Source organism: Gorilla gorilla, chromosome 20, assembly GCF_029281585.2.
Source record: "Gorilla gorilla gorilla isolate KB3781 chromosome 20, NHGRI_mGorGor1-v2.1_pri, whole genome shotgun sequence".
Taxonomy (NCBI): domain Eukaryota; kingdom Metazoa; phylum Chordata; class Mammalia; order Primates; family Hominidae; genus Gorilla; species Gorilla gorilla.
Genome location: NC_073244.2, coordinates 23,489,625 through 23,517,123, shown reverse-complemented (window position 1 = coordinate 23,517,123; position 27,499 = coordinate 23,489,625). Strand labels below are relative to the sequence as shown.

At 50.0% G+C, this 27,499-nt stretch overlaps 1 protein-coding gene across 3 annotated transcripts; it reads left to right on the top strand.

Annotated features, from left to right (window-relative positions):
• Window positions 1-104: 104 nt before the first annotated feature.
• HAUS8 (HAUS augmin like complex subunit 8) lies at window positions 105-26,241 on the top strand. 3 transcript variants are annotated; one of them, XM_019016601.3, is made up of 11 exons: window positions 105-333; window positions 2,394-2,455; window positions 6,658-6,713; window positions 12,975-13,056; window positions 15,668-15,760; window positions 16,106-16,200; window positions 16,883-16,948; window positions 17,052-17,210; window positions 19,750-19,891; window positions 22,734-22,875; window positions 25,826-26,241. In XM_019016601.3, the coding sequence occupies exons 1-11, from the start codon at window positions 305-307 to the stop codon at window positions 26,127-26,129; spliced, it is 1,230 nt and encodes a 409-aa protein (XP_018872146.1). In that variant the 5' UTR covers window positions 105-304; the 3' UTR covers window positions 26,130-26,241. The 3 variants fall into 3 exon arrangements, with proteins under 3 accessions (XP_018872146.1, XP_004060297.2, XP_018872147.1); XM_004060249.3 differs by having other exon boundaries at window positions 108-333; window positions 15,665-15,760; XM_019016602.3 differs by lacking the exon at window positions 105-333 and adding an exon at window positions 513-1,039 and having other exon boundaries at window positions 15,665-15,760.
• Window positions 26,242-27,499: the final 1,258 nt, after the last annotated feature.

Here is a 27,499-nt window from a genome sequence, read left to right as displayed (position 1 = left end):
ACGGGGGCGTGACGCCAGCGCGCCTAGGGGCGGGGCATCGCGAAAAGCCCCGCCCCTACTTTCCGACAGATCAGGTCCCACCCACCGCCCCCACCCCCTACCGCCGATGGTGGGCGAGACCAAGCGCGAGGGGAGGACAGGCGAAGCGCGCGTCTGGGGCCGCGCTCTCCGCACTTAGCCAGCGCTGCCTCACGCCTCGCAGCCACCCCTCCTGCGACTCCACAAATGGTCCGACCCGCAAGCAAGGGGGCGGGTCCGGCTTTGAAAAGCCGGCGGGTCGGGCCTTGAGGTGGAAGGCGGGAAAATGGCGGATTCCTCGGGGCGAGGCGCTGGGTGAGTTGGGGCGTCCGCAGGTCTGGATTTGTAGACGCCATAGGGCTGGAGAGGATGGGCAGCGGAGTTGGGGAGTGAGGACCCTCGGGGTGAGTTCGGGTTCGACCCCGCCAGGAACTGCGCGGGCCCCTGAAGATCCCGATGGCGTGCTGCCTCTGCGCATGCTCCGGAGCGCTGACACCAGACGGGCCCTGAGTTCCGCGTCCTCGGCTGGGACGCTGGGCGACCTCCGGCAAGCGGCCTGACCGCCCAGTGCCTCGCTTTCCTCCGCTACGAAATGGGGCCGATGACGCAGCTCAACCTCGTAGGCGTCGCGTGAGGCTGAAAAGCGCTTAGATCGGCGCCTGGGTCTTTACTGTGATGTCGCTCTTGGAATTATCGTTATGCAGTGAACAAGTGTTGGGCGACCAAAGTGTCCCCTTTAATCCTCCCACGCGCTTTATTCTGTGCTCCCAGTTTACTGAGGAGATGATGGAGACCCAGGGAGGGGAAGTGACTTGCCTAGGGTGACACACCATGAACAAGAAAGAAGTTGAATACTGACCGAGAGCTAGGCATGAATGATCCTGAGGCTATATTTGTCTAGTTTTGTTAATTCTGCCAGTGTTGATTGTACCAGGTGCAAACTGAAGTGAAATTGGCCAGCAAGAGGAATCACTCCACCGCCCCTTGCCATAACCGGTAGATTGACAGTAGCACCTCCCAGGTACAGGTGCAGTACCTGAGGCTCGCACAGGTTGTAAGGACCCCCCTCAGGTCGCAGCAGGTTCACCCAGGAGCCCATTCGGTTTGAGGCCACAGCCCTAGCTCAGTCCCCAGAGGGAGTCTGTGCTCTTGTCTCTTTCTGGCTGTGAGACTGCCCCCGGGGTGACCTATGTAAAACCTGTGTGTCTTTGTTTTGCAGCGACGAAAAAGCAGGTGTGAACAGTTAGGAAGCTGTCGGGTTAGGAGGAGCCTATGGGCGAGCGCAGCTGCTGGCACCTGGCGAACATTTGCTAAGTTGCCTCTCCCCACGGTGGCCTGGAAGTGTCCCCAGCATTGTCTGGGTCTCACTTTGGGGTCCTGGGAGCCTGCTTCAGAGGAGGTGGCCGCAGGGACCAGTGGAGCCGCCCTTGGTGATGGGAGCAGGAGTTACAGTGCCCTGGTCTTGGCCCTGCCCCTCCACTTGCCCACCCACTTGCCCCTCCTGTGTTGCTGGTGTCTGTTCTTGGATCCCTTCTTTTCTCACCAGCTCAGGCTGAAACCCTGAAACCCCTAGTCATCCCAGATTCTCCCTCTCCTGCACCCCCACAGCTGATGAGTCAGCGATTCCTATCTCAGGGTCCCTTCTTTCCTATTACATCAGGCTTCATTCTATTTTTATTTTTATTTTTATTTTTATTTATTTATTTATTGAGACGGAGTCTCACTCTGTCACCCTGGCTGGAGTGCAATGGCGTGATCTTGGCTCACTGCAACCTCCGCCTCCCGGGTTCAAGTGATTCTCCTGTGTCAGTCTCCTGAGTAGGTGGGACTACAGGTGCATGCCACCACCCCAGCTCATTTTTGTATTTTTAGTAGAGATGGGGTTTCACCATGTTAGCCAGGATGGTCTCGATCTCCTGACCTCGTGATCCGCCAGCCTCAGCCTCCCAAAGTGAGGTACTTGCTGGGACCACTCCTCATACCTGCCTGTCAAGATGTTGTTCTTCCCTTTCTGGGAAGGAGCTCTGTGTTTTGTTACCACTGTGTCTCTACTGGAATACAGTAGGTGCATCAATGTCTGGTGAATGAATGAACCCAGGGATAATTTGAGATCTGCTGTGATCTCTTCCACAGAGCTCTCATTACCCTCCTCTCTTCTCAGTTTGGGTGTTCACCTATGCCTTCTTGCCCAGGTGACCAGGGCTGGCTGCTCCTTGTGTCCCTTTTCCTGTTGAGGTGGCCCACCCTCACTGAAATTGTCCTCGGGCAGCCCTTGGACTGGGCTGTCTGAGCTTCAACTAGCAGAGGCACCTCGCCGGCTTCCCTGTGCTTCTTGGGCAGTGAGATGAACAAGACTTCTCTCTCTTCTCTTGCAGGAAGCCTGCAACCGGCCCCACAAATTCTAGCAGTGCCAAGAAGAAGGATAAAAGAGTTCAAGGTAAGCAGTGTCAGGATCTCTTTAAGGAACATGGTTTTCTTCTTTCATTACGTGCTTTTGGAGGAAGAAAAAAACAGGCCAGAGAAGGGGGCCTGTGGCTTTACTTCCTTGTAGTCACACCTCTGGGGATTCTGGGTCTGGCCATCCCAGCCCTGTGGCGAGGGCTGTGTCAGGAATGGTCGTGGTCATTTTGAGCAGTGGCTTCCCTTGGCAGCCATGGAGGTCATGGGCTGTGTCCGGGACATGTCCCCTGGAAGTGTGGGTGTGGAGACCATGGAGATCATTATCAAAAATCAAACTCTGCCTTTTTTTTTTTTTTTTGAGACGGGGTCTCACTATGTTACCCAGGCTGGTCTCGAACTCCTAACCTCAAGTGATCCTCCCGCCTCTGCCTCCCAAAGTGTTGGGATTACAGGCATTAACCACTGCCCCCGGCCTAAAATCAAACTCTCAATTCCCACTGCGTGAGCGTGTCAGTCTCATGAGGGGTGCCTGTACATCTGATTTCCACCTATCGGTCTGGGATCACCGTTAACGGCCTCCCCCACGAGCCAAGATCGCACTACTGCACTCCAGCCTGGGCGACAGAGTGAGACTCTGTCTCAAAACAAAAAAAAAAAAAAAAAAGGAAATGTGGCTGGACACGGTGGCTCACACCTGTAATCCCAGCAGTTTGAGAGGCCAAGGTGGGTGGATCATGAGGTCAAGAGTTCAAGACCTGCCTGACCAACATGGTGAAACCTCGTTCTACTAAAAATACAAAAATTAGCCCAGCATGGTGGTAGGTGCCTGTAATCCCAGCTACTCAGGAGGCTGAGGCTGGAGAATGGCTTGAACCTGGGAAGTGGAGGCTGCTGTGAGCCGAGATCGCGCCACTGTACTCCAACCTGGGTGGCGAGCGAAACTCCATCTCAAAAAAAAAAAAAAAAAAAAAGGAAATGCTCGGCTTGCATGGTAGATTCTAGAGTCCATCGTTGGAGGCCAAGACTATGATACAATGAGGTATTTTCTCAGTGTGTGCAGTGTCGCAGGGCCCAATTCAGCGAGCTTAGAGCAGGATTTTATTTCCAAGTGAGGCAAGGTTTGTATGTTTCAGCGTCGCTGGGTGAGTTGTCTTTTTATTTCCTGACCACTTATTCCCAAGTTCTAAACATCGCATGTTAATCTCGCATATAACAGCTATAATATTTATGAGCTACTTCGTTCTTGGACAAGAATTGTATCCTTCTTCATAATATTGCTTCTGTGGAAAATTCAGCCTGTTTATTTATTTGTCTATTTATTTTTTTGAGATGGAGTCTCGCTCTGTCACCTAGGCTGGAGTGCAGTGGCGTGATCTCGGCTCACTGTAGCTCCCGCCTCCCAGGTTCAAGCGATTCTCTGCCTCAGCCTCCCAAGTAGCTGGGAGCTGCCACCATCCTGGCTCATTTTTGTATTTTTAGTAGAGACAGGGTTTCACCATGTTGGCCAGGCTGATCTCAAACTTCTGACCTCAAGTGATCTGTCCACCTCGGCCTCCCAAAGTGCTGGGATTACAGGCGTGAGCCACTGCGCCTGGCCAGGCTGTTTAAAACAAACAGTTGTATCCTAGTTTTCAGGAAACTTGAAAGTGCTTTTGTTTCCCCACCATCCAAGGCAGCCCAAGCCTGAGATCCTCCTTGTTGAGCAAAAAACTGTTTCCTGATGCTACTAGAAAGACCCGGGCTGGATGGTCTTTCTGCTGGGAGCTGGGGATGTCCTTTCTCTCAGCTGTTCGATCACCATCCAGGGTAGACTCTTTTTGTGGCCTGGTTGTCCCTGGGACCCCACCTGGTCCTGGCCTCAGCCCTTAGAGACCTGCACCATGAGAGTGGCCTCCCGATTGTCCACATCTGCCGGGCACCCACCTGCACCCACACTCGCTCTGCAGGCATGGCGCATTCCTACCCTGGGGCTGCCCAGATTGACAGCCTGGCCCTTTGGCTGACTGAATGATCCTTGTTAACTCTGAGGGCACCTCCTTTCCTCTCAGGGTAGCAGCTGCAACCCCAGTCCCCAGCAGAAGAATCAACTGGAACAAAGATATGGTCGAAGTCACAATCTCACTTGGCTGAACTCTCAAGCTGTGTGACATTGAGCATGTCACTCTCCCCGGGCCTCTTCAGTACAAAGGCAAACCTCTGAGCTCTATGGCACCGATACAATGCAGAACCATTCTTTTTTTCTTTTATGAGACAAAGTCTAACTCTGTCGCCAGGCTGGAGTGTAATGGCACGATTTCGGCTCACTGCAGCCTCTGCCTCCTGGGTTCCAGTGATTCTCCAGCCTCAGTCTCCCAAGTAGCTGGGATTACAGGCACATGCCACCACGCCTGGCTAATTTTGTAGTTTCAGTACATGGGGTTTCTCCATGTTGGCCAGGCTGATCTCGAACTCCTGACCTCAGGTGATCCGCCTGCCTTGGCCTCCCAAAGTGCTGGGATTACAGGCGTGAGCCACTACGCCTGGCCTAGAATCATTCATTTGACATATTATTGAGTGCCTACCCCGTGCCAGGTGGTGGAACATAGCAGCGAGCGAAGGAGACAAAAATCCTGGGCCCCTGGGGCTCTAGGGAGGAGGTGGGCATTGCATGAGAACCGTAAGGAGGCTGTGGGCGCTAGATGATGACAGATGCTGTGACGAAATGGCAGGCAGAGACAAGTGTGCTGTGGTCTGAACTGAGCAGAGCCTTGAGAGAGGGAGGTGCCTGCAGGGGGATGCACAGCAAGGGGGTCCACGCAGCAGAGCGGCTGAATAGAGCAAGTGAGAGGTGACAAAGTGATAAGGTTAGAGGCAAGCTGCTGGTGGCACAGGGCCCAGAAGGTTCCCGGAGGCACTTAGGCTTCCTGAGCCCATGGACCCAGCATGCCAGCCTGTCTCAGCCCTGAAGGGCAGTTGGAGGCTGATGGAAGGTTTCAGGAAGCAGGGAACGAGCAGTGGTTGTGCCTGGTGGCTCAGATGACCAGGACTGAGAATGGACTGCTGGGCTCAGGAGCAAGGGAGGTCACAGTGGTCTTGTCCAAAGGTGTTCTGGTGCGGTGGTGTGTCTGCAAGCTGGATTGTGGGGGGCGGGATTCAAGGGAAGGAGAAAGGAGAGAAAGGGGAGCTGGTGAGTAAAGAACTTGGGGTGTTTGCTGTCAAGGGGATGGGAGAAATGCGGGGAGGCAGAGAGTGCAGGTAGGAGGAAGAATGACCTCCAGCATCTGGTGGAGAGAGGAGCTGTGGGGATTCAGGCAGGGAGGTGGGAGTTGCGGGGCATTTCCTTTTGGAAGTGAGGGCTGGGCTTTAGCGCCCAGAATGGGGGGCGCTTTATCTGGGAGCGCAGAGGTCCATTCACAGGGCTGGGGGAATGCAGCCATCAGGACTGGAGGTGGCTGGATGTGGTGGCGGGAGGGTCTCCTGGGGCCACTTCTGTCTTCCCAGTGAAGGAGGAAACAGGTCACCTGCTGAGACCGAGGGTTGGGCCTGGCGTAGGAGGTGGGAGGAACAGTTTTGAGGGAGGGGTCCGGGAGAGGGCTGGGGGACAGAACGGGACTAACCGGATCCAGTTCAGACCCCTACCTCCAGAAGCTGGGGTGACAGGTGGCATTTGTTCCATCCACAGTCACGCTCCCAGGAGTAGCCCTGGAAGGGGACCTGGGGTTGGGCTGTCACCAGGGATTTGGCTCTGTCTGAAGAGGGCCTGGGTGTTGGGCATGTCTCAGGGCAGGGGGTCCCAAACTGAGTAAGGGGCGGGGGGAGTTAGAGGTAGTACCAGGAGTGAGTCCTAGACACACAGGCGGGGGAAGGGGCCATTGGGGTCACATGAGATGGGAGGAAGGAGTAAGCCACCTGGAGGCTGTCAGTGAAAGCTCTTTCTTCTTTCCCTCCCGCTTGTCTGAGTGCACTTGCAGCTTTGACCTTGGAGGGTGTTCCTTGATCTTACTTCCTCAGGAACTCTGTGACTCCACACATGGCTTGGGACTTGCATACAGTAGGCGTCCCATGCATGCTCGAGGCTGCCGAAGGACGTGATCAGAGGCGAGCAGGAGGAGTGGTGACCTCCTCTGTTCTGGTCACTGAGTGGAGAGGGCCCCTGGCATCTGGGTCTCTGGGGCGTGGGGTCTGGGTGTGTGGGGTCTGGGTGTGTGGGGTCTTCGGTCCTTTGTAGTTTTGTTGTGCACCAACAGTGTGTCCCCACAGGTGGAAGAGTGATTGAGTCCCGGTATCTGCAGTACGAAAAGAAGACAACCCAAAAGGTAAGGCCGCACCCAGCTTCCATTTGCAGCAGTTCTGAGCATGGTTCTGAGTAACTGGAATTCCGAAACTAGTCATGGGAGGTGGTCACAACCTGGTCCTGAAGGAAGCATTTTGGGATCTTCACTCAGGTGCTTTTGAGACCATCAGCCCTTCATGCTGCCAGTCGTGAGTCTCTGTCATCGACGGCTCATGGCTATAAGCATCTCTTTTACGAAGCTGTGATCTCCATTGAAACATGATATCGTTCTTACCCTTTTTTTTGTTTTTGAGGCAAGGCCCCTCTCTGTCGCCCAGGCTGGAGTGCGGTGTGATCACAACTCACTGCAGCCTCAGCCTCCCAGGCTCAAGCCATCTTCCCACCTGAGCCTTCTGAGTAACTGGGACGAAAGGCGTGTACTACCACACCAGCTAATTTTTAAACGTTTTTGTAGAGACGGGGTCTCCCTATGTTGCCCAGGCTGGTCTTGAGCTACTGAGCTCAAGTGATGCTCCCGCCTTGGCCTCCCAAAGTGTTGGGATTACAAGTGTGAGCCCTGGCGCCCAGCCTGTTCTTGCCTTTCAACCCAGTTAATTCGCTTTCTGGATTCTGAAGCTGTCTTATCCAGTGCCCAGTGCACAGTTCTTGGTGTCTGGCTGGTATTTAAAAACAGCTACTTTGGGAGGCCAAGGTGGGTGGATCACTTGAGGCCAGGAGTTCGAGACCAGCCTGGCCAACATGGCGAAACCCCGTCTCAACTAAAAATACAAAAATTAGCCGGATGCAGTGGCGTGCACCTGTAATCCCAGCTACTCAGGAGGCTGAGGCAGGAGAATCGCTTGAACCTGGGAGGCAGAGGTTGCAGTGAGCCAAGATTGTACCACTGCACTCCAGCCTTGGCAACAGAGCGAGACCCTGTCCCGTGTCTTCAAAAAAAAAAAAAAAAAAAAAAATAGAATAAAATAAAAAAACAGGTTTTTAGAGAAAAACTATGGGAAAAATGACATCCTTCGATCACTCCGAATTGGAGTGAGAGTTTAGTGAACTATTGTGTAGGCACACCATGAAATATTATGAAACCATTGAAAGTAATGGCATGAAAGATATGTAACCACGTGAGAACGTGCTTTGTGTGAGAGTTCGTGGGAGCAATCAGTAGATTATACAATTATATATTTTCTTTCAGTGAAGTCAAGGTTGGATTCTTCCCTCTGCTTTCCAAATCTTGGTTTATGATAAAATTAAGTCAAATTCCCACTGCCTGTCTTCCACTCTGGGTGGCTGGTGGGTTCTCGACCCTGTGACTTAAGATTCGGCTTGAAAAAAGAGGATACCTTTGCACAAACAGATACTCTTCTCAGAGCAATTTTCAACAAAGAGTCACAGTCTTCCACGCTCCAAATTTTCATGTTGTCACCAAGACTTGGTTAGAGTGCCCCCGTGTGTCTTCGTGCTGTAACATTTTAGCCCTTTAGATCTTTTCTGTTTTTTCCCCCCATTTTAAAAATCAAGGTGTCATTTACATGGAGTCAGCATCCCCCTTTTCAGCATAGGGTCTTGCCTGTTTTGACAGACATAGACAGTCATGGAACCGCCTCTATAATCAAGCTACAGAACGAGTCATCCCTAAATCCCCTTGTGCTCTGATAGGACCAGCCCCTCTCCCACCCCCAGGCAAGCACAGATTGGCTTTCTGAATCTGCATTTTTGCCTTTTTTAGAAGGTCGTATCTGTGGCATCACAGTTTGTAGCCCTTGCCTCTGACTCCTGACGCTTAGCAGAGTGCCTTTCAAGTTCCTCTGTGTTGCATGTATTGCATGTAGGTGCTTCCTTCCGTCTTTTTTTTTTTTGAGATGGAGTCTCGCTCTGTTGCCCAGGCTGGAGCGCAGTAGTGCGATCTCAGCTCACTGCAACCTCCGCCTTCTGGATTCAAGCCATTCTCCTTCCTCAGCCTCCCAAGTAGCTGGGATTACAGGTGTGTGCTACCCCACCTGGCTAATTTTTGTATTTTTAGTAGAGACAGGGTTTCAGCATGTTGGCCAGGCTGGTCTCGAACTCCTGGCCTCAAATGATCCACCTGCCTCAGCCTCCCAAAATGCTGGGATTACAGGCATGAGCCGCCATGCCCGGCCTGGTTCCTTCTTATGGCCGAATAGTATTCCATCAAGTGGATGGACCACATTGTGTTCATCTGTTCATTGATTGACAGGCAGTCAGTTGGTTTCCTGTCTTGGTGATTATGAATAAAGCCTCCATAAACATTCTTGTGTGTTTTTCTGTGTAGACGTGGTTTTATTTCTCCCAGGAGGAGGATTGCTGGCTTGCAGAAAAACTCAAACTGTGTTTCCTATTCTCCCACTCAACAACAGTCAACACAGGACTTCTGAGGGTTCCCCCACCAGCAAGCAGCAGCCACCAGCTGGGTATCTTCCAATTCAATTCTGACACACTCTACCTGGAAATAGCATCAGAACCTATAGGGTGAGGGCTCAGTCTCCAAGACTGCCCCTCTTCTGCCTCTGGAACTTCTGACCAACCAAGTTCAAGTTGGGATTCCCATGACCCCCCTCTTTGGGTTCAGTTAATTTGCAGGAGTGACTCACAGAACTCAAGGAAACACTTAGGTTTACCAGTTTATTATAAAGGATATTACAAAGGATACAGATGGAGCCAAGTGTGGTGGCTCATGCCTGAAATCCCAGCAATTTGGGAGGTCGAAATGGGAGGATTGCTTGAGGCCAGGAGTTCCAAACTAGCATGGGCGAGACCCTGTCTCTGAAATTTTTTTTTTTTTCATTAGCCAAGTGGCTGGGCATGGTGACTTAGGCCTGTAATCCCAGCACTTTGGGAGGTCAAGGTGGGAAGATTGCTTGAGCCTGAGTTTGAGGCCAGCCTGGGCAACATAGCAAGACCCTACCTCTACAAAAAAATAAAAATAGCTGTGTGTAGTGGTGGGTGCTTATAGTCCCAGCTACTCGGGAGGCTGAGGCAGGAAGATCATTTGAGCCAAGGAGGTTGAGTCTGCAGTGAGCCACTGCACTCCATCTTGAGTGACAGCGAGATCCTGTCTCTTTTTTTTTTTTTTTTTTTAGAAGATAAGAGATGTGTAGAGTGAGATGATATGGGGGGAAGGCACACAGAGCTTCCATGGCCTGTTCGGGCATACCACCCTTTGGGAATCTCCACGTGTTAGCTATCTGATCTGAAATCTCTCCAAGCTCTGTCCTTTTTTTTTTTTTTTGAGATGGAGCCTCGCTCTGTCGCCCAGTCTGGAATGCAGTGGTGCGATCTTGGCTCACTGCAACCTCTGCCTCCCAGGTTCAAGCTATTCTGCCTCAGCCTCCGGAGTAGCTGGGATTACAGGCGCACGCCACCACGCCCAGCTAATTTTGTATTTTTAGTAGAGACGGGGTTTCTCCATGTTGGTCAGGCTGGTCTCGAACTCCTGACCTCGTGATCTGCCCACCTCGGCCTCTCAAAGTGCTGGGATTACAGGCATGAGCCACCACGCCCAGCTCCTTTGGGTTTTTATAGAGTCTTCATGACTTAGGCACGATCGAAGCATGGACAGCCCTGTGGAAATGTGATTGGTCAAAAAGGGCATGCTTTAAACCCAGCAAGTCCTGTCTGTTCAGATTCTTCTTGGCCTCTGTTGCATTTTTTCCTCTGGGGTATGAGGCAGGACCCTCTCTGGCAGGTGAAAGGAGTGTGGGAGGTCAGAGATCCTGCTTACTGTAACAAGGGTTTATAAGAGTTACAAGCCATGAGTTGTAGATGAAAACATCTCTATATAATGGTAACAGGAAACTACCTTGTTATCCACAGTGGCTGCACCATCTTTATGTTCCCACTAGGCACATAGATGAAGAGTGCAAGTTGTTACTTTCACATTCTAGCCAGTCTTGTGGGTGTGAAGTGTTACCTCATTGTGGTTTTCATTTGCGTTTTCATAATAGCCGATGATATTGAGCATCTTTTCATGTGCTTATTTGCCATTCCTGTGTCTTTGCGGATGGGTCTGTTGAGATCTTTTGTCCAGTTTTAAATTGGGTTGTTTTCTTATTACTGAGTTTTGAGGGTGCTTTCTATATTCTGGATACCAGCTCTTTGTGGTGCTTTGCAAATATTTTCTTCTAGTCTGGCTTGTCTTTTCATGCTGTTAAGTGTTTTAATTTAAGAGGCAGTAGTTGTCGATTTCGATGAAGCCCATTTGATCACTTTCCCCATTTGTGGATTGTGCTTTTGGAGTCTTATCCAGGCTATCTCCACCTAATCCAAGATCACAGATTTTTCTCCTGTTTTCTTGTACGAGTTTTGTAGTTTAGGTTTTACTTTTAAGTCTGTGAGTTAGTTTTTGTGTATGGTGTGATGTTTAAATCAAAGTTCGTTTTTTCATGTATGGGTGCTCAGTTGTTGTAATCCCATTTATTGAAATGATTTTCCTTTTTCCCGTTGTATTCTCTCATCATCTCTGTCAAATACCAGTTGACCATGTATGTGTACATCATGTCTGGGCTCTGTTCTTTTCCATTGTTCTGTGTATGCATCCTTATGCTAGTTCCACACTGCTGAGGTTACTGTAGCTTTGCACTAAGTCCTGAGAACAGGTAATGTGAGACCTCCCACTGTGCTTTTCCAAGACGGTTTAGTCTCTTCTAGTTCCTTTGGCTTTCCATAGAGATTTTAGAATTGTCATTTTCTAGCAAAATATCTGCTGGATTTTGATTATATTGAATCCATAAATCAGGGCAAATGCCTTCTTAATAACAGCGAGTCTTTCAATCCATGAACATGGTATGCTTCTCCATTTATTTAGATCTTCCTGGATTTCTTTCAACATTGTTTTGTAGCTTCCAGAGTATAGATCTTACACATATTTTATTTGGTTTATGACTAAGCATTTGGTGTTTAGTGCCATTGTATATGGTACTCTATTTTAATTTCAATCTCCAAACTTGTTCATTGCTACTTCATTGCTAGAAATGTGAATTTTTACATATTGACTGTGTGTCCTGCACCCCTGCTGTATTAGAGTTCTCCAGAGAAACAGAACCAATAAGAGAGGCTTATAAAAGGATATGAATATATAAAAGGAGATTTATTTACGTGGGATTGGCTCATGTGATTATGGAGGCTGAGAAATCCCAGGATCTGCTGTCTGCAAACTGGAGAGCCAGGAAGGTTGGTGGTTTAGTTCAGTGTGAGTCTGAAGGGCTGAGACCAGGGGAGCCAAAGGTGTAAGTCCCAGTTTGAGGACAGGTCAGGAGATGGGGTAAGATGTCTCAGCTCAACCAGGCAAGCAGGAAGCAAAAGGCGTGAATTTCTCCTCCTTCCACTGTTTTGTTGTATTCAGGCCCTCACGGGATTGGATGGTGCCCATACACACTGGGGAGGGCAGTTTATTGCATCCACCAATTCAAATGCTGATCTCATTAGTAAACACCCTCACAGACACACCCAAAAATGTTCAGTCTGGGGCACCCCATATCCAGTCAAGTTCACACACAAAATTGAAAGAAAACTCTTGTTAAACTTACTAATTTTAATAGCAGTTTTGAAGATGTTCGGGGATTTCCTACATGAAAAATTGCGTTTGTAAGAACAGAGTTTTACTTTTCCTTTTCAACCTGTTTGCCTTTTACTTCTTATCTGAGGACCTCCACTGTGATATTGAATGAGAGTGGTGTCTGTGCGTCGTCATGTCGTTGCTCTGGTCTCGCTCTGTCTCCCAGGGTGGGGTGCAGTGGTGTGATGGCTCACTGCAGCCTCAAACCCCTGGACCTGAGCGATCCTCCCAACTCAGCCTCCTGAGTAGCTGGGACCACAGGCGGGAGCCACTGCACCTGGCCATTGCTCTTTATAAGATTTTCGTTTTGCTTTTGGTTATTAGAAGGCCAGTGCTCCATGTGTTTCTTTAAAAAAATTTTTTTGACAATATATGTGTAAAAACTTTGTTTCTCCTGATGACCAAAGTTATATGTTCTCTCTGGAAAACTAGCAAATACTTAAATGTGTCTAGAAAAAAATCAGTCACCTGTAATCTACCATGTCAATAATCACCAGCAAACATTTTGGTAGTTTCCTATGTTCTCTGCAAGTGAGCATCTACATTTTGACAAAATTTGTTTGTCCTGTATATATGAGGTAAGATTTCAAACCTCTTTAAATGTCTCCCCTGCCTCAAAGTAAGAGCAGTTACGAAACACAGTGCAGACCGCATCAGGGCCCGTTGTTGTGAAGGGAGGATGTCTTGTCCTCTGAGTGTCATGTGTTCCCATAACAGGCTCCTGCAGGAGATGGGTCACAGACCCGAGGGAAGATGTCTGAAGGTGGAAGGAAATCCAGCCTGCTCCAGAAAAGCAAAGGTGCGAAACAGCCGTGGTCCTTGGGCAGTGATGAGCGCGGCAGTAAATTTCGTCTCCATGGGTGCTAAGTTAAAGTTCCCTCTTTCCTTTCTGGGAAAGGTCAGAAGCAGTGAGCAGAGAGAGTTGGAGCATAAGGACAGACTGGGGGGATGTGGGGAGGTGAGCGGGGATGCGGAGAAAAGGGGAGATCATTTCTTCCCTGTGTGGCCCCAGAGAAAAGCCACATTGCCATCATGGTACTGCTTTGTGACATCAGTTTCTTGTCTATGTGACTGTTTTCCCACTGGTGCTCTGAGAGCAAGACTCTTAGAGAGGCTGTGAGGACTCATCCTGAGGTCGGGAGTTCGAGACCAACCTGGCCAACATAGTGAAACCCCATTTCTACTAAAAATACAAAAATTAGCTGGCCATGATGGCACATGCCTGTCATCCCAGCTACTTGGGGTGAGGGTGCGGGGCTGAGGCAGGTGAATCGCTTGAACCTGGGAGGCGGAGGTTGCAGTGAGCCGAGATTGCTCCATTGCATGCCAGCCTGGGCAACCGAGTGAGACACCGTCTCAACAACATCAACAAAAAGACTCAGCTCTGCTGTTTGTAACATTAAAAACAACCCCAGACCAGACATAGAGGAACAGGTATAGCTGTGTGCCAATAAAACTATTTACAAGCGAAGGAAGCGGGCTGGATTTGGCCTATGAGCTACAATTTGCCACTCCTGGTGTAGATGTTTGTGAGAATTCACGCTATGCCCTTCCCAGGCGTGGTTGAGAAGCAGGCACACTAGAGCCAGCCTGCTAGTCTTTCCCCATCTAACTGGGTCGAAGGCCATGCATGAAGCTGGGAATGCTGGTGTGGCCAGGGGATCAGACTGGGCCTGCCACACCTTAAAACCAGTTCTTACTCAAGGGCGATTCCGACCCCCAGGGAATGCTTAGGCAGTGTCTAGAGATGTGTTTGGTTGTCATATCTGGGGGAAGGGGTTCTACTGGCGTCTGGTGGGTGGAGGCCAGGGAGGCCACTTAACATCCTGAATGCACAGGACACCCCCACCACCGCAAGGAAGGATCCAGCCCCATGTGCTCGCAATGCCATGGCTAAGAAACCTTAATTTAAACCACACTATAATGATTTCAAAGGACTGCTTGTTTGAGTTCCATTGTATGGCTTTGTAAAAATTAATTTTCGTAGTGCAAATGCTATACATGCTGATGATAAAATATTCCAGGGCAAAAGCAATAGCAATAAAAAGTTACCACCTCTAGCTGGGTGTGGTGGCTCACGCCTGTAATCCCAGCACTTTGGAAGGATGAAGCGGGTAGATCCCTTGAGCCCAGGAATTCCAGACCTACCTGGCAACATGGTGAAACCCTGTCTCTACTAAAAATAAAAAAATAAAAAATTATCTGGGCGTGGTGGCACTCGCCTGTATTCTCAGTTACCCAGGAGGCTGAAGTGGGAGGATTGCTTGAGCCTGGGAGGCAGAGGTTGCAGTAAGCCTAGATTGTGCCACTGCACTCCAGCCTGGGTGACAGAGCAAGACCCTGTCTCAAAAAAAAAAAAAAAAAAAAAATTTCCACCTCCTCACCCCAGGCTCCCAGTCTGTGCCCTGAGGGCATGTGCTCTCAATAGATTTTTGCTGATCTTTCCAGATTTTTTTTTAAGAATTTCAACACAAATCGTTGTTATATTGTACCCTACACATTGCAGTGACCTTCCTCTTTTCATTTCCAGGTCATTCATTTCCTCAGCTGCATAGTTGTTCATTAAATAGTCTCATGCTTAGTTCCTAACACAACATACCGTACGTGCCATCTGTTGGCGTTTGCAGCACTCCTGGGCTCTTGTGTAGTGGTAGCATGCTGTATGCTAGTGCCCATCTTAGACAGTGTAAGGCTTAATTTTACAGTTTAGAATATACGTTAAAAGACGAAGGGAACTCCCAGGGAGGATGAACAGTCCAGAAGCTGCAGAAAAAAGATGGAAAGATTACTTGGCTGAGTGCGGTGGCTCATGCCTGTAATCCCAACACTTTGGGAGGCCGAGGTGGATGGATCACCTGAAGTCAGGAGTTTGAGACCAGCCTGGCCAACATGGTGAAACCCCATCTCTACTAAAATACAGAAATTAGCTGAGCATGGTGGCGGGTGCCTGTAATCCCAGCTACTTGGGAGGCTGAGGCAGGAGAATCACTTGAACCCGGGAGGTGGAGGTTGCAGTGAGCTGAGATTGCACCATTGCACTCCAGCCTGGGTGACAAGAGTGAAACTCCGTCTCAAAAACAAAAAAGATGGAAAGAGAGTAGAGGGTAGAATGGGAGTATGGCATCGTATCCCACCTTTAGCATCTTGTGAACTAGCAGAAAGGCCTATTTGCGTCTCTTTGGTTATACAGAATGTCTCTGTCTTCTAGTGGTACTTTAAAAATAGAATCAAGGTGATGGCTGGGAATTTCCACAGGTTTTTTTTTTTTTTTTTTAGCCTTTCCACCTTGGACGAAATTGGGCTTTTAGAAGCAAGTGGTATTGTTCAAAAACACGGCCTGCGTTTCCTGGCTTGAATGGAGAGTGTCTCTTGACTGTGCTGACTTTTGGGGATTCTTTTCTTAACAGCAGATAGCAGTGGGGTCGGAAAGGGTGACCTGCAGTCCACGTTGCTGGAAGGGCATGGCACAGCTCCACCTGACCTGGATCTCTCTGCTATTAATGGTAAATCATTTGTTTCACCCCTTCTGTCACTCACTGGGGGTTGCAGTAGGTCTCAGTGGGCTTCCAAAGTACAATTGGCCTACAGTGGGGTCACATCCAACAAACACATTGTAAGTTGAAAATATTGTACATCAAAAATATACTTAATACCTTGGTAAAGGGTATTAAACTTGCCTTTTGCCCCTTGCAAAGTTGAACAACTTTAACTGGACTGTTATAAGTCCATATACTCCTCAATTTTTGATGGGGTTACATCCCAATAAACCCATCATTAGAAAAAAAATGGCAACCAGGGACCAGTCTATATACGCTACTTACCATTAAAAATGCTGTGCTTTATCTTAGACAAAAGCATCATCAGAAAGACGCCACAGTTAACAAAAACAATATCAAAGAAAGCTGAGTCGACATCATTTTCTGCCCCTCGGAAAAAGAGCCCAGTAAGTGTCTGAAAGAAGAGAGCAGCCACAGATGGGTTGCATAGATCTGATTTAGAGTCCACTCTGAACCAGATGCTGAGTGCCCACGGATCCAAGAACATAAGAGACACCCATGCCCTTTAGGACAAAAATCAAGACCACAAATGTTCTTAGATCATTTGTAGAGTTTACATTTCCCCGAGTACACATTCAGTAGTGGATACCAATATGGAGCCATGTAAAAAATGAGGCAGGGGACTTCTCTGTGCCCACGCTGTGCTGGGAAAGGCACAATGCCAGGCCCTGTCCCTTGGTGGGAGGACGGCTAGGCTGTGGTCTCACTGGGGTGAGGACAAGACTGGTGGTTGAGGGACCAGCAGGTGGGGAGACGGCATTCTGGTCCTGGTGCAGCACCAAATTGGTGGGTATTCTCAGCTTATCCTTGACTACCCAGCTGCTGCTGTCTCTCCACCTGCCAGGTGCCAGGGGAAGGAAGGTTGTGGACCTCCCTCTTTCATCTCAGAGCGCCGGAGAAAACCAAATAAAAGAAAATAGAAGCAATAGACCCACTACAGTAGAGAACTACCAAATATCAAACTGAATACAGAAAATCCACACAAGCCAGAGTTCTGCCCCTGCTGGGAAAAGAGCTGGATTTATACCACTTCATCAGGAATTGAGAGGGTCTTTTTCTTTTCTTAAGGATTTATCTGAAGCAATGGAAATGATGGAGTCTCAGACACTACTGCTGATGCTACTATCCGTAAAGGTGAAAATAGTTTCTTGTTCACATATGCCATGGATGGAAGGGTGGCCTTCATTCACGGGGAGGGAGTCCCCACCTGCTTGAGCTTTTCTTTCACATTTAACAGATGGAGAACAATCTTGCTGAGTTTGAAAGAAGGGCAGAAAAGAATTTATTAATAATGTGTAAAGAGAAGGAGAAGCTACAGAAAAAGGCCCACGAGCTGAAGCGCAGGCTTCTCCTCTCTCAGAGGAAGCGGGAGCTGGCAGATGTCCTGGATGCCCAGGTCGGTTGTAAGTGACACTTTGTGACCAGTGAGTGTTCCCTGTGAATCTGTCCCATCTCCACTGTTTCAGGTAGCATTCGTGCTAGGGTATCATTGCTCACTGGCTTCTAACTGTGTTGGGCTTTTAATGCCACACTTGCTCTGGTCCTGGTGTTGGTCTATGATGACACTTTTAGAGGATGAGGTTACAAAGTAAAGTGTGAATGAATAAGGGAGGTGTGCACCTTCTATGCACTTGTGCAGAGACTTCCTGAGCGCCTGATGATCGTGAGCAGCAACAGGATGATGTGCTCTGGGACTCCCCTGCAGGGTCAGGGTACTGGTGGGAGGCACATCACTCCTAATGCTGTGTGGTCAGCAGTGTCCATGTGGGAGAAGGACAGGAATGAACCCCTGGAACCCAGAAAGGGCTGATTGGCAGGGGCAGACCCCCCACCCAGTGGGTGAGTTTCCTGTGGTTGCTGGGACAGAGTCCCACAACCTGGGTGGGCAAAACAACTGGAATTCATTCTCTTACGGTTCAGGAAGCTGAAAGTCCAAGATTGAGGTGTTGGTGGTTGGCCCTGTCTGAGGGCCGTGAGGGAGAATCTCTCCTGGCCCTGTCTTTGTCCTGTGAATGGTTGTCTTCTCTGTGTTCACATGTCCTCCCTGCTGTGTGTGTCTGTGTCCCCCTTTCCCCACAAGACACCAGTCGTGTTGGATTAGCATCCCCCCTACAACCCCCCTATCACCTCATGTTAACTTGATGACCCTGATAAAGTCCCTCTTTTCAAATAAGGGCACATTCCAAGGTACTGGGAGTTGGGTCATCAGGTATGAATTTGGGGGGATACAGCTCAACCCCTAACATCCAAAATTTTCATGTGAGCACCCCTGCAGCTAGACCCTGGGCTTGAGTACAAGGTCTCTGACTTCAGGGAGCTCAAAATGGAAGAAAAAGAGACAAACCCAGTTGACCCTCAAACAACACAAATTTGAAGTGTGAGGTTCCACTTACATGCAGATTTTTTTCAATAAGTGTATTGGAAAAAGTTTTAGAGATTTGTGACAATTTGAAGAAACTCATAGATGAACCTTATAGCCTAGAAATACTGAAAAAATTAAGAAAAAGTTAGGCATGTCATGAGTGCATACATACTTGTCCCAGCATGGGCAACATAGTGACACCCAATCTCTACAAAAAAAAATTTTTTTTTTGAGATGGGAGTCTTGCTCTGTCACCCAGGCTGTAGTGCAGTGGTGCTATCTCAGCTCACTGCAACCTCCGCCTCCCAGGTTCAGGCAACTGTCATACCTGAGCTTCCTGAGTAGCTGGGACTATAGGCATGCACCACCACGCCCGGCTAAATTTTGTATTTTTAGTACAGACAGGGTTTTGCCACGTTGGCCAGGCTGGTCTCGAACTCCGGACCTCAAGTGATCCGCCCTCCTTAGCCTCTGAAAGTGCTGGGATTATAGGTGTGAGCCACCGCATCCGGCCAATTTCTATAAAAATTAAAAATTAGCCAAGTGTGGTGGCATATGCCTATAGTCCCAGCTACTTGGGAAGCTGAGGCAAGAGGTTTGCTTGACCCTGGGAGGTGGAGGCTGCAGTGAACTGTGATCACTCCACAGCACTCCAGCCTGGGCAACACAGTAAGATCTGTCTATAAAAAATATGTATGTGCAGTGGCTCACGCCTGTGATCCCAGCACTTTGGGAGGCTGAGGCGGGCGGTTTACTTGAGGTCAGGAGTTTGAGACCAGCCTGGCCAACATGGTGAAACCCCGTCTCTACTAAAAATACAAAAAATTAGCTGGGCATGGTGATGCGTGCCTGTAACCCAGCTACTTGGGAGACTGAGGCGCAAGAATTGCTGGAACCTGGGAGGCAGAAGTTGCAGTGAGCCGAGACTGCGCCACTGCACTCCAGCCTGGGAGACAGAGCTAGATTCCATCTAAAAAATATATATATATATATATATATATATATATGTGTGTGTGTGTGTGTGTGTATGTGTGTGTGTGTATAGATGCTAATCTATTTACATGTTTATTGAATGTTTACTATCAGTAAGGTTTCAGTCAGCAGTAGCTATCAGTAAATTTGGGGGAAGTCAAAAGTTAAATACAGATTTTTGACTGCACAGGGGTTGATGCCCCAAACTCCCGTGTTGCTCAAGGGTCAATCATATATCATTTCAAACCCCCATGAAGACCCAGACAGCATGTTTGGGTTGGGAGTGGGCCATGCCGGGGATGGCCTTGTGGAAGGCAGGCGTTTAGGCGCGGTACAATAAAGCAGGTGGGCTCAGCTGAGGGCCCAAGCCTAGAACCGCTGGCAGACACATGTTCTCAGTAAGGGGCCTGGGCCGCCTTGCCATCCACTTGGCTCTCTTGGGGAGAGCTCACCACACCCTCGGAAACTTCCTGAGCTCTGATTCCCTGGGGGGTGATGAAGAACAGCGCTGTATCTTAACCCTGCACAAGCCGTTAAGCTTCTGTTAAGCTTCCAGAGAGGGAACTCCAGGGTCTCCCCCGATTATCCCTTCTGCTTACAGATCGAGATGCTCAGCCCCTTCGAGGCAGTGGCCACACGCTTCAAGGAGCAATACAGGACATTCGCCACGGCCCTGGACACTACCAGGCATGAGCTGCCCGTGAGGTCCATCCACCTGGAAGGAGACGGGCAGCAGCTCTTAGGTAGGAAACGGGGCGTCCCAGTGCGTGTGCAGCAGGCGGGCCGAGGAGCGTGTGTGGGTGCTTCCTGTGGGCCTGATGTCATCACCGCAAGTGCCCTCTTCCCCAACTAAGGCAGAGGATGGGGAGGGCTGGCCAGGCTGTGGTTCCTCCAAGGGTCTCGCCCTGAGTAAGTAACCACACTGGGATTTGAACTTTGGGCAGTGGGATTCACAGTGATCTGTCCTGCCGAAAGGCATTTTGCGGGGACGACCTGTAGTCTCCTGAGTCCTGGTCCCAACAAATATGCCGTAGTGGTTGGGGGGTGACAAGACCACCAGCCCCACCCCGGCTTTCCCCCTCAGCAGAGCAGTGAGGTCCCTTTCAGGCATAGGGTCCCCACCTAATCCCTAACTTGAAGACTTTGGCAAGTGTGAAAAACTGCCGCGCTGCACCTTAAATTCTCTTCAGAACAGGTATCTTCCCACAGAGCAAGTTTTTGGCTACCCTGGAGTTTGGTTCTTCTTTTTTTTTTTTTTTGAGATAGCATCTTGCTGTGTCGCCCAGGCTGGAGTGCAGTGGCACAATCTCAGCTCACTGCAACCTCTGCTTCCTGGGTTTAAGTGATCCTCCCACCTCAGCCTCCTGAGTAGCTAGGAGTACACGTGTGCACCACCACACCTGGCTAATATATATATATATATATATATTTTTTTTTTCTGTAGAGACAGGGTTTCACTATGTTGCCAAGGCTGGACTTGAACTCTTCAGTTCAAGCAGTCCTCCCACCTTGGCCTCCCAAAGTGCTGGGATTATAGGCATGAGTCACCATGCCCTGCCATTGTTCTTTTTTTCCTGCGGAGGTGGAATCTTCTAGTGTAGTCGCCCAGGCTGGAGTGCAGTAGTGCAATTATAGCTCACTGCAGCCTTCAACTTCTCAGGCTCTGCTCAGATCCTCCCACCTCAGCTTCCTGAGTAGTAGCCTCCCTAGTGCTTCAGGCATCCACCACTGCACCTGGCTAATTTATTTTTGAAACGGAGTTTCACTCTCGTTGCCCAGGCTGGAGTGCAATGGTGCAATCCTGGCTCTCTGCAACCTCCACCTCCTGGGTTCAAGCGATTCTCCTGCCTCAGCCTCCCGAGTAGCTAGGATTACAGGCATGCACCACTCTGCCCGGCTAATGTTGTATTTTTAGTAGAGACGGGGTTTCTCCATGTTGGTCAGGCTGGTCTTAAACTCCCGACCTCAGGTGATCTGCCCGCCTTGCCCTCCCAAAGTGCTGGGATTACAGGCATGAGCCACTGCTCCTGGCGCACCTGGCTAATTATTATGTATTTTTTTGTAGAGACGAGGTGTGGCTATGTTGCCCAGGCTGATCTAGAACTGCTGGGCTCAAGTGATCTCCTACCTTGGCCTCCCAAAGCACTGGGTTCCTGAATAGGTGTGAGCCCCCTGCTCGGCCGGGTTTCTGATTTTATGACTGCGGTCACCTCCACATCTGTAACTCTTAGAAAACACTCAGTCTCTGCTCAGTTCCTTAGGTAGTTCCTGGGAACGGCCTAGGGATCGTGTTGAGTTTTCCGGGGCTGCCATACCAAGCGGCAACAGAATGGGTGGTTTGCAACAACAGAAAGATATTCCCTCCCAGTTCTGGGAGTCTTGATTTCAGCCAGAAGTCTGAAATCAAGGCGTTGATGGGATTGGCTCCCTCCAGGGGCTGTCAGGTGAGCTCATCCTGTGTCTCCCCGACCTGCTGGTGGCTGCTGGCGGCCCTTGGCGTTCCTTGGCTCGTGGCCATGTCCCTCCATTCTCTGCCCGTCCTCACATGGCCTCCTCCCTGGCTGTCTCGTTATTGAAATTTCCTGTATCAGGCTCAGCACGGTGGCTCATGCTTGTTATGCCAGCACTTTGGGAGGCTGAGGCGGGTGGATCACGAGGTCAGTAGTTCAATACCATCCTGGCCAAGATGGTGAAACCCTGTCTCTACTAAAAATACAAAAGAAAATAGCCAGGTGTGGTGGTAGGTGCCAGTAATCCCAGCTACTCAGGATCCTGAGGCAGGAGAATCGCTTGAACCCGGAAAGTGGACGTTGCAGTGAGCCAATATTGTGCCACTGCACTCCAGCCTGGGTGACAGAGCAAGACTCTGTCTCAAAAAAAAAAGAAAGAAAAAAAGAAATTTCCCGCATCCGATGAGGACACAAGTCACTGGATTAGGCCCCACCCATCTTAACTGCCCCCCATCCACAAAACCCCGTTTCCGGTTAAGGTCACGTTCACTAGGAGTGGAGGATTGGAGTGAAACGTACGTATTGGGGAGGGCATAATTCGGTCCACAGCTGGAGGGAGAAGAGGCTGGCTGATACGGCGCTTAAAAGGCTCCCAAAATGTGACTCTCATGTACGACTGGCCTTGATGTGACGTGTGTCAGGGTAGAGAGGCGTGTTGTCCTAGTGCAGGTGACACAGGTCCCGCAGTTGCAGGCATCCTTCTGCTCAGTGGTGCAGGCAACAAGGACTGTTTTTCAGTTGCTCATGGTCTGGCTTGGAGGCCTCAGGCATTCTCCCTGGCACAGCACAGCCCTTTTCACATTTGCATTGGTTTCTGTTGAGGACACTAGAGTGACATTTCAGTTCTGGTCCAATGCCCTCCTGGATAGATGGATGTGCCTGTCCCACAGTCTCAGAGCACGGGATGGATAAGGGACAAATGTCTTCCTTGGCTTCCGCTTCTTCCCTGTGCGCTCTCCACGGTTCCAGCACGATAGCCGAGCATCGTGACAGAAGTCTGTCGGCCGCTCCACTTGTGTGTGCCTTGCGTGGGGCACCTTGCCATCCATCGCCCACCATCCCTCTTCCCCTCCAGACGCCCTGCAGCATGAACTGGTGACCACTCAGCGCCTCCTGGGAGAACTTGATGTTGGTGATTCGGAAGAAAATGTGCAGGTGCTGGACTTACTGAGCGAACTCAAGGACGTGACGGCGAAAAAGGACCTTGAGCTCCGAAGGTACCTCGGAAAATGCTTTAAGAAAGAGATGGCACCCTGTTTGCTCAGGGCTGCTATTGGCTGCACTGTTGGGGTGGCGCCCAGTTCCTCTTGGAGTTCAGAGGAGGTTCAGTCCCCTGAGCGAGCTGCTCTTTTCCCAGACGCTGCACAATACAAGAATGGCCAGCAGGTGTCATTGTCATCCGTATTGTGGATAACAAAATCTCCATCCAAGAGCACCCGCCTTGCCTTCCCTTTTTTTTTTTTTTTTTTGAGACAGGTTCTCACTCTGTTGCCCAGGCTGGAGTGCAGTGGCAGATCTCAGCTCACTGCAGCCTCAAATTCCTGGGCTCAAGTGATCCTCCCACCTCAGCCTCTTCAGTAGCTGGGACTGCAGGTGTGCGCCACCATGCCCAGCTAATTTCCCTTTTCTAGCCTACTTCTCAGTCATTTTTGAGCTAATGGGGATTCTAGGTGAAGTGAGGATCAAATGTGCTATAAGACGTGTCCTAGATTCACAGAGTATAAGACTCAAGCAGAGCAGGGGGAAGAGAGAACAAAAAGAGCTCAGAAAAATCCATGGAAGGGCCAGGCGCAGTGGCTCATGCCTGTCATCCCAGCACTTTGGGAGGCCGAGGTGGGAGAATCACTTTAGGCCAAGAGTTCAAGACCAGCCTGGGCAACATGGTGAGACCTTGTTTCTATTTATTTATTTATTTATTTTGAGACAGAGTTGCTCAGGCTGAAGTGCAATGTCATGATTTTGGCTCACTGCAACCTCCACCTCCTGGGTTCAAGCAATTCTCCTGCCTCAGCCTCCGAACTAACTGGGGTTACAGGTGCACACCACCACGCCCGGCTAATTTTGTATTTTTAGTAGAGACAGGGTTTCACCTTGTTGGTCAGGCTGGTCTTGAACTCCTGACCTCAAGTGATCTGCCCACCTCAGCCCCCCAAAGTGCTGGGATTACAAGGGTGAGCCACCACGCCGGGCCTCTCTCTTTAAAAAATACAAAAATTAGCCAGGCACACTGGTGCATGCCTGTGGTCTCAGCTACTCAGGAAGCAGAGGTGGGAGAATCATCTGAGCCTGGGGAGGTCAAGGCTGTAATGAGCTGTGGTCATGCCACTGCATTACAACCTGAGCAGTAGAGTGAGACCCTGTCTCAGGAAAAAAAAAAAAAAATCTATGGAAGTTCTCAAGCAGCTGGAAGAGAAAGGGTGTCACCTATCATTCACATCCTCAGAGTAACCCAGCAGCACAGGCGCCCTCCATCAGCCCTGCTGGTGTTTTCAATGCCTTCCAGGATAAGGTCCCAGGAGGATGTTTTTTGAACTTCTGATTGATAGAAATGGCCCAGATCTTAAAGGACCGTGCACTGGCTTGCACAGAGCACATATCCTTGTGCGTCCAGACCCCCAAAACCCATCAAGACCTCCCCCCGCTTTTTTTTTTAACCTCCCCCGGGAGATTTCTAACCACGCGCTTTTCTCCACCTCTTCCAGTAGAGTATCTTTTCTCTTTTTTACAATGCTAAATCTTTTTCCTGAGTTGCTTAAAATATTGGAAAAGGACTTATGCAAAACAGCCAGCCACCCACTGTGGCATTTCTTTCTCCTGTGGGTGGCCATGGATCAATTCAGGAGACATCAAAGGGTTATAAATCCACAGTCCTGCTCCCGGGATAACTCATTCATCCACGAACGGCAGAATGTTCATGAACCCAGTTACCTCTTAAAGGCCCCACCTCTCACTGCTGTCACATTGGGGATTATTATTATTATTGAGACAGGATTTCATTTCATTGCTTAGGCTGGAGTGCAGTGGCGTGATCTCGGTTCACTGCAACCTCTGCCTCCGAGGCTCAAGCGATCATCCCACCCCAGTCTCCCAAGTAGCTGGGACTACAGGCGTGCACCACTGCACCCAGCTAATTTTTTTTTGAGACGGAGTCTCACTTTGTCGCCCAGGTTGGAGTGCCAGTGGCGCGATCCTCAGCTCACTATAGACCCTGTCTCCTGGGTTCAAGCGATTCTCCTGCCTCAGCCTCCCCAGTAGCTGGGATTACAGGTGCGTTCCACCACGCCCGGCTAATTTTTAATAGAGATGGGCTTTCACCATGTTGGCCAAGCTGGTCTTGAACTTCTGACCTCAGGCGATCTGCCCGCCTCAGCCTCCCAAAGTGCTGGGATTACAGGTGTGAGCCATCGCGCCCAGTTTTTTAAAAAAAATTTTTGTACAAACGTGGTTTTGCCATGTTGCCCAGGCTGGTCTGGAACTCCTGGCCTCAAGCCATCTGTCTACCTCAGCCTCCCAAAGTTCTGGGATTACAGCACTTTAATCCCACTTTACCTGGCCAGAGGATTAATTTTTAATGGGAGTTTGGGAGGGGACAGATACTCCCACCACAGCAGCAGCACAGCACTGAGCTCCGTGAACATTTCTTGGATGAATCTTTTTTTTTTTTTTTTTTTTTTTTTTTTGAGACGGAGTCTTGCTTTGTCGCCCAGGCTGGAGTGCAGTGGCGCGATCTCGGCTCACTGCAAGCTCCACCTCCCGGGTTCACACCATTCTCCTGCCTCAGCCTCCCGAGTAGCTGGGACTACAGGCGCCCACTACCACGCCCGGCTAATTTTTTGTATTTTTAGTAGAGACGGGGTTTCACCGTGTTAGCCAGGATGGTCTCGATCTCCTGACCTCGTGATCCGCCCGCCTCGGCCTCCCAAAGTGCTGGGATTACAGGCGTGAGCCACCGCGCCCGGCCGAATCTTTCCTTTCATGCCTGGTGCTGTTCTTGGGGGGTTTCCCTGATTGAGTCTTTTCAGACGGATCTTATTTGCCGGCCCTTTCCCACTGAGCACGTGGGGCATGTGAAAATCCGCCTCCCCGTGTGGCAGCCCTTCGTTCACCACACGCATGCGCTTCACCTCAGAGGGTGAAAGCCGTTATTCTTTCTCCCATCCTCAACAGGAGCTTTGCCCAGGTGCTGGAACTCTCCGCAGAGGCAAGCAAAGAGGCAGCCTTGGCAAACCAGGAAGTCTGGGAAGAGACCCAGGGCATGGCGCCCCTCAGCCGGTGGTATTTCAATCAAGACAGTGCCTGCAGAGAATCTGGGGGAGCACCCAAGAACACGCCCCTGTCTGAGGACGACAACCCGGGTGCCTCGTCAGCTCCCGCTCAGGCCACCTTCATCAGCCCAAGCGAAGATTTTTCTTCAAGCAGCCAGGGAGAAGTCCCGCCCTCTGTCTCTCGTTCAGGGAGGGACTTGTCATGACTCATAGTTGCATTCAGGATACTTGAGCACTTTATATACTACCGTAGCACTGTAGCTATGTTTTATGTGATAATCTTGTTTGATAAAACAGTAAACCTGTTTTGCAATTGAAGCCTCCGTTTTCTATGAAGGGGCCAGTTGGAAGACCTGTGTTTTCTCAAGTTCTTCTGGATGACTGGTCCTGAAATTCTGGGCCTCCACAACATGCCCAGTATCCCACTTTCAAGATTATTTCATGTCCTTCAGTCACAAGGGTGGTTTTGGGACAGCAAGTTAAGAATTGGCCCTCGAGTGGACATACTTTATTTATTTTTTTAGGGAAATGCAATTCTTTATTAGAACTCAAGTTTGTGTCTGTAAACATTCAACAGAAGGGGTAAAACAAAAACAATCCACATCATCCTTCCCCTGGCCCCAGCTTCTGGGGCTGAAGTAGGGAGCTTCCACTTTAACCCGACTGGCTCTGGCTCTAGGGCCTGAGATGCCTTCGTAATCTGGCAACTGGGTCCCAGGCAGCCTTGAGAAACTGCTGGGTCCCTGCCTTGCTGGCAGCTTCGGGAGGTCTCTGGGTCCCCTTCTTGCTGGCAGCTTGACAGACTGCAGGGTCTCGTCCTTCCACACCTCCACCAGGGAACCCTGGGTCCCGCCCTCCAGGACGTCCACCACTGGGTCCCGGCATCCCGCACCTCGACTGGAGTGGACATATTTCAGTTCCAGTCTCAGTAGCTGTCGCCGGGAGATGCTCAGGCTCTTGCCATAAACCCCATCTGTGCTCCACTGGGACTTTGGCCCAGAACATATTCCTCCAACCAGCTCTCCAGCTTCCACCCCACGCGGTGTGGGCTTTGCGAACTTACTGATCCCCAGGTCACATTTCCAATTCGTATTGCTGGAGGTGTGGGTTTTGCTGCCTGGTTTGTCTTTGTTTGGTTTTAGACAGGGCTTGCTCTGTCTTCTGGGCTGGAGTGCGACGAATCTGCCTGGTTGTCCCCAGTGAGTCCAGGTTGGGTTTCATGTAGTGTCTGCCTTCAGCTTTTAAAATTTCTGCAAACTGGGGCAAATACAGCAGACTTGTCTGGAGCCCTTTAATATTGAGGGACCCCAGGCAGTTGCTTCAGTTCAGCCAACGCTTCCATAGTGCTGTTTTTTTTTTTTTTTAATTTTGAGACAGAATCTTGCTCTGTCGCCCAGCCTGGAGTGCAGTGACATGATCTCGGCTCACCGCAACCTCTGCTGCCTCCTGGGTTCGAGCAATTCTCCTGCCTCAGCCTCCCAAGTAGCTGGGACTACAGGTGTGCACCACTGCACCCAACTAATTTTTGTATTTTTAGTAGAGATGGGGTTTCACCATATTGGCCAGGCTGCTTTCC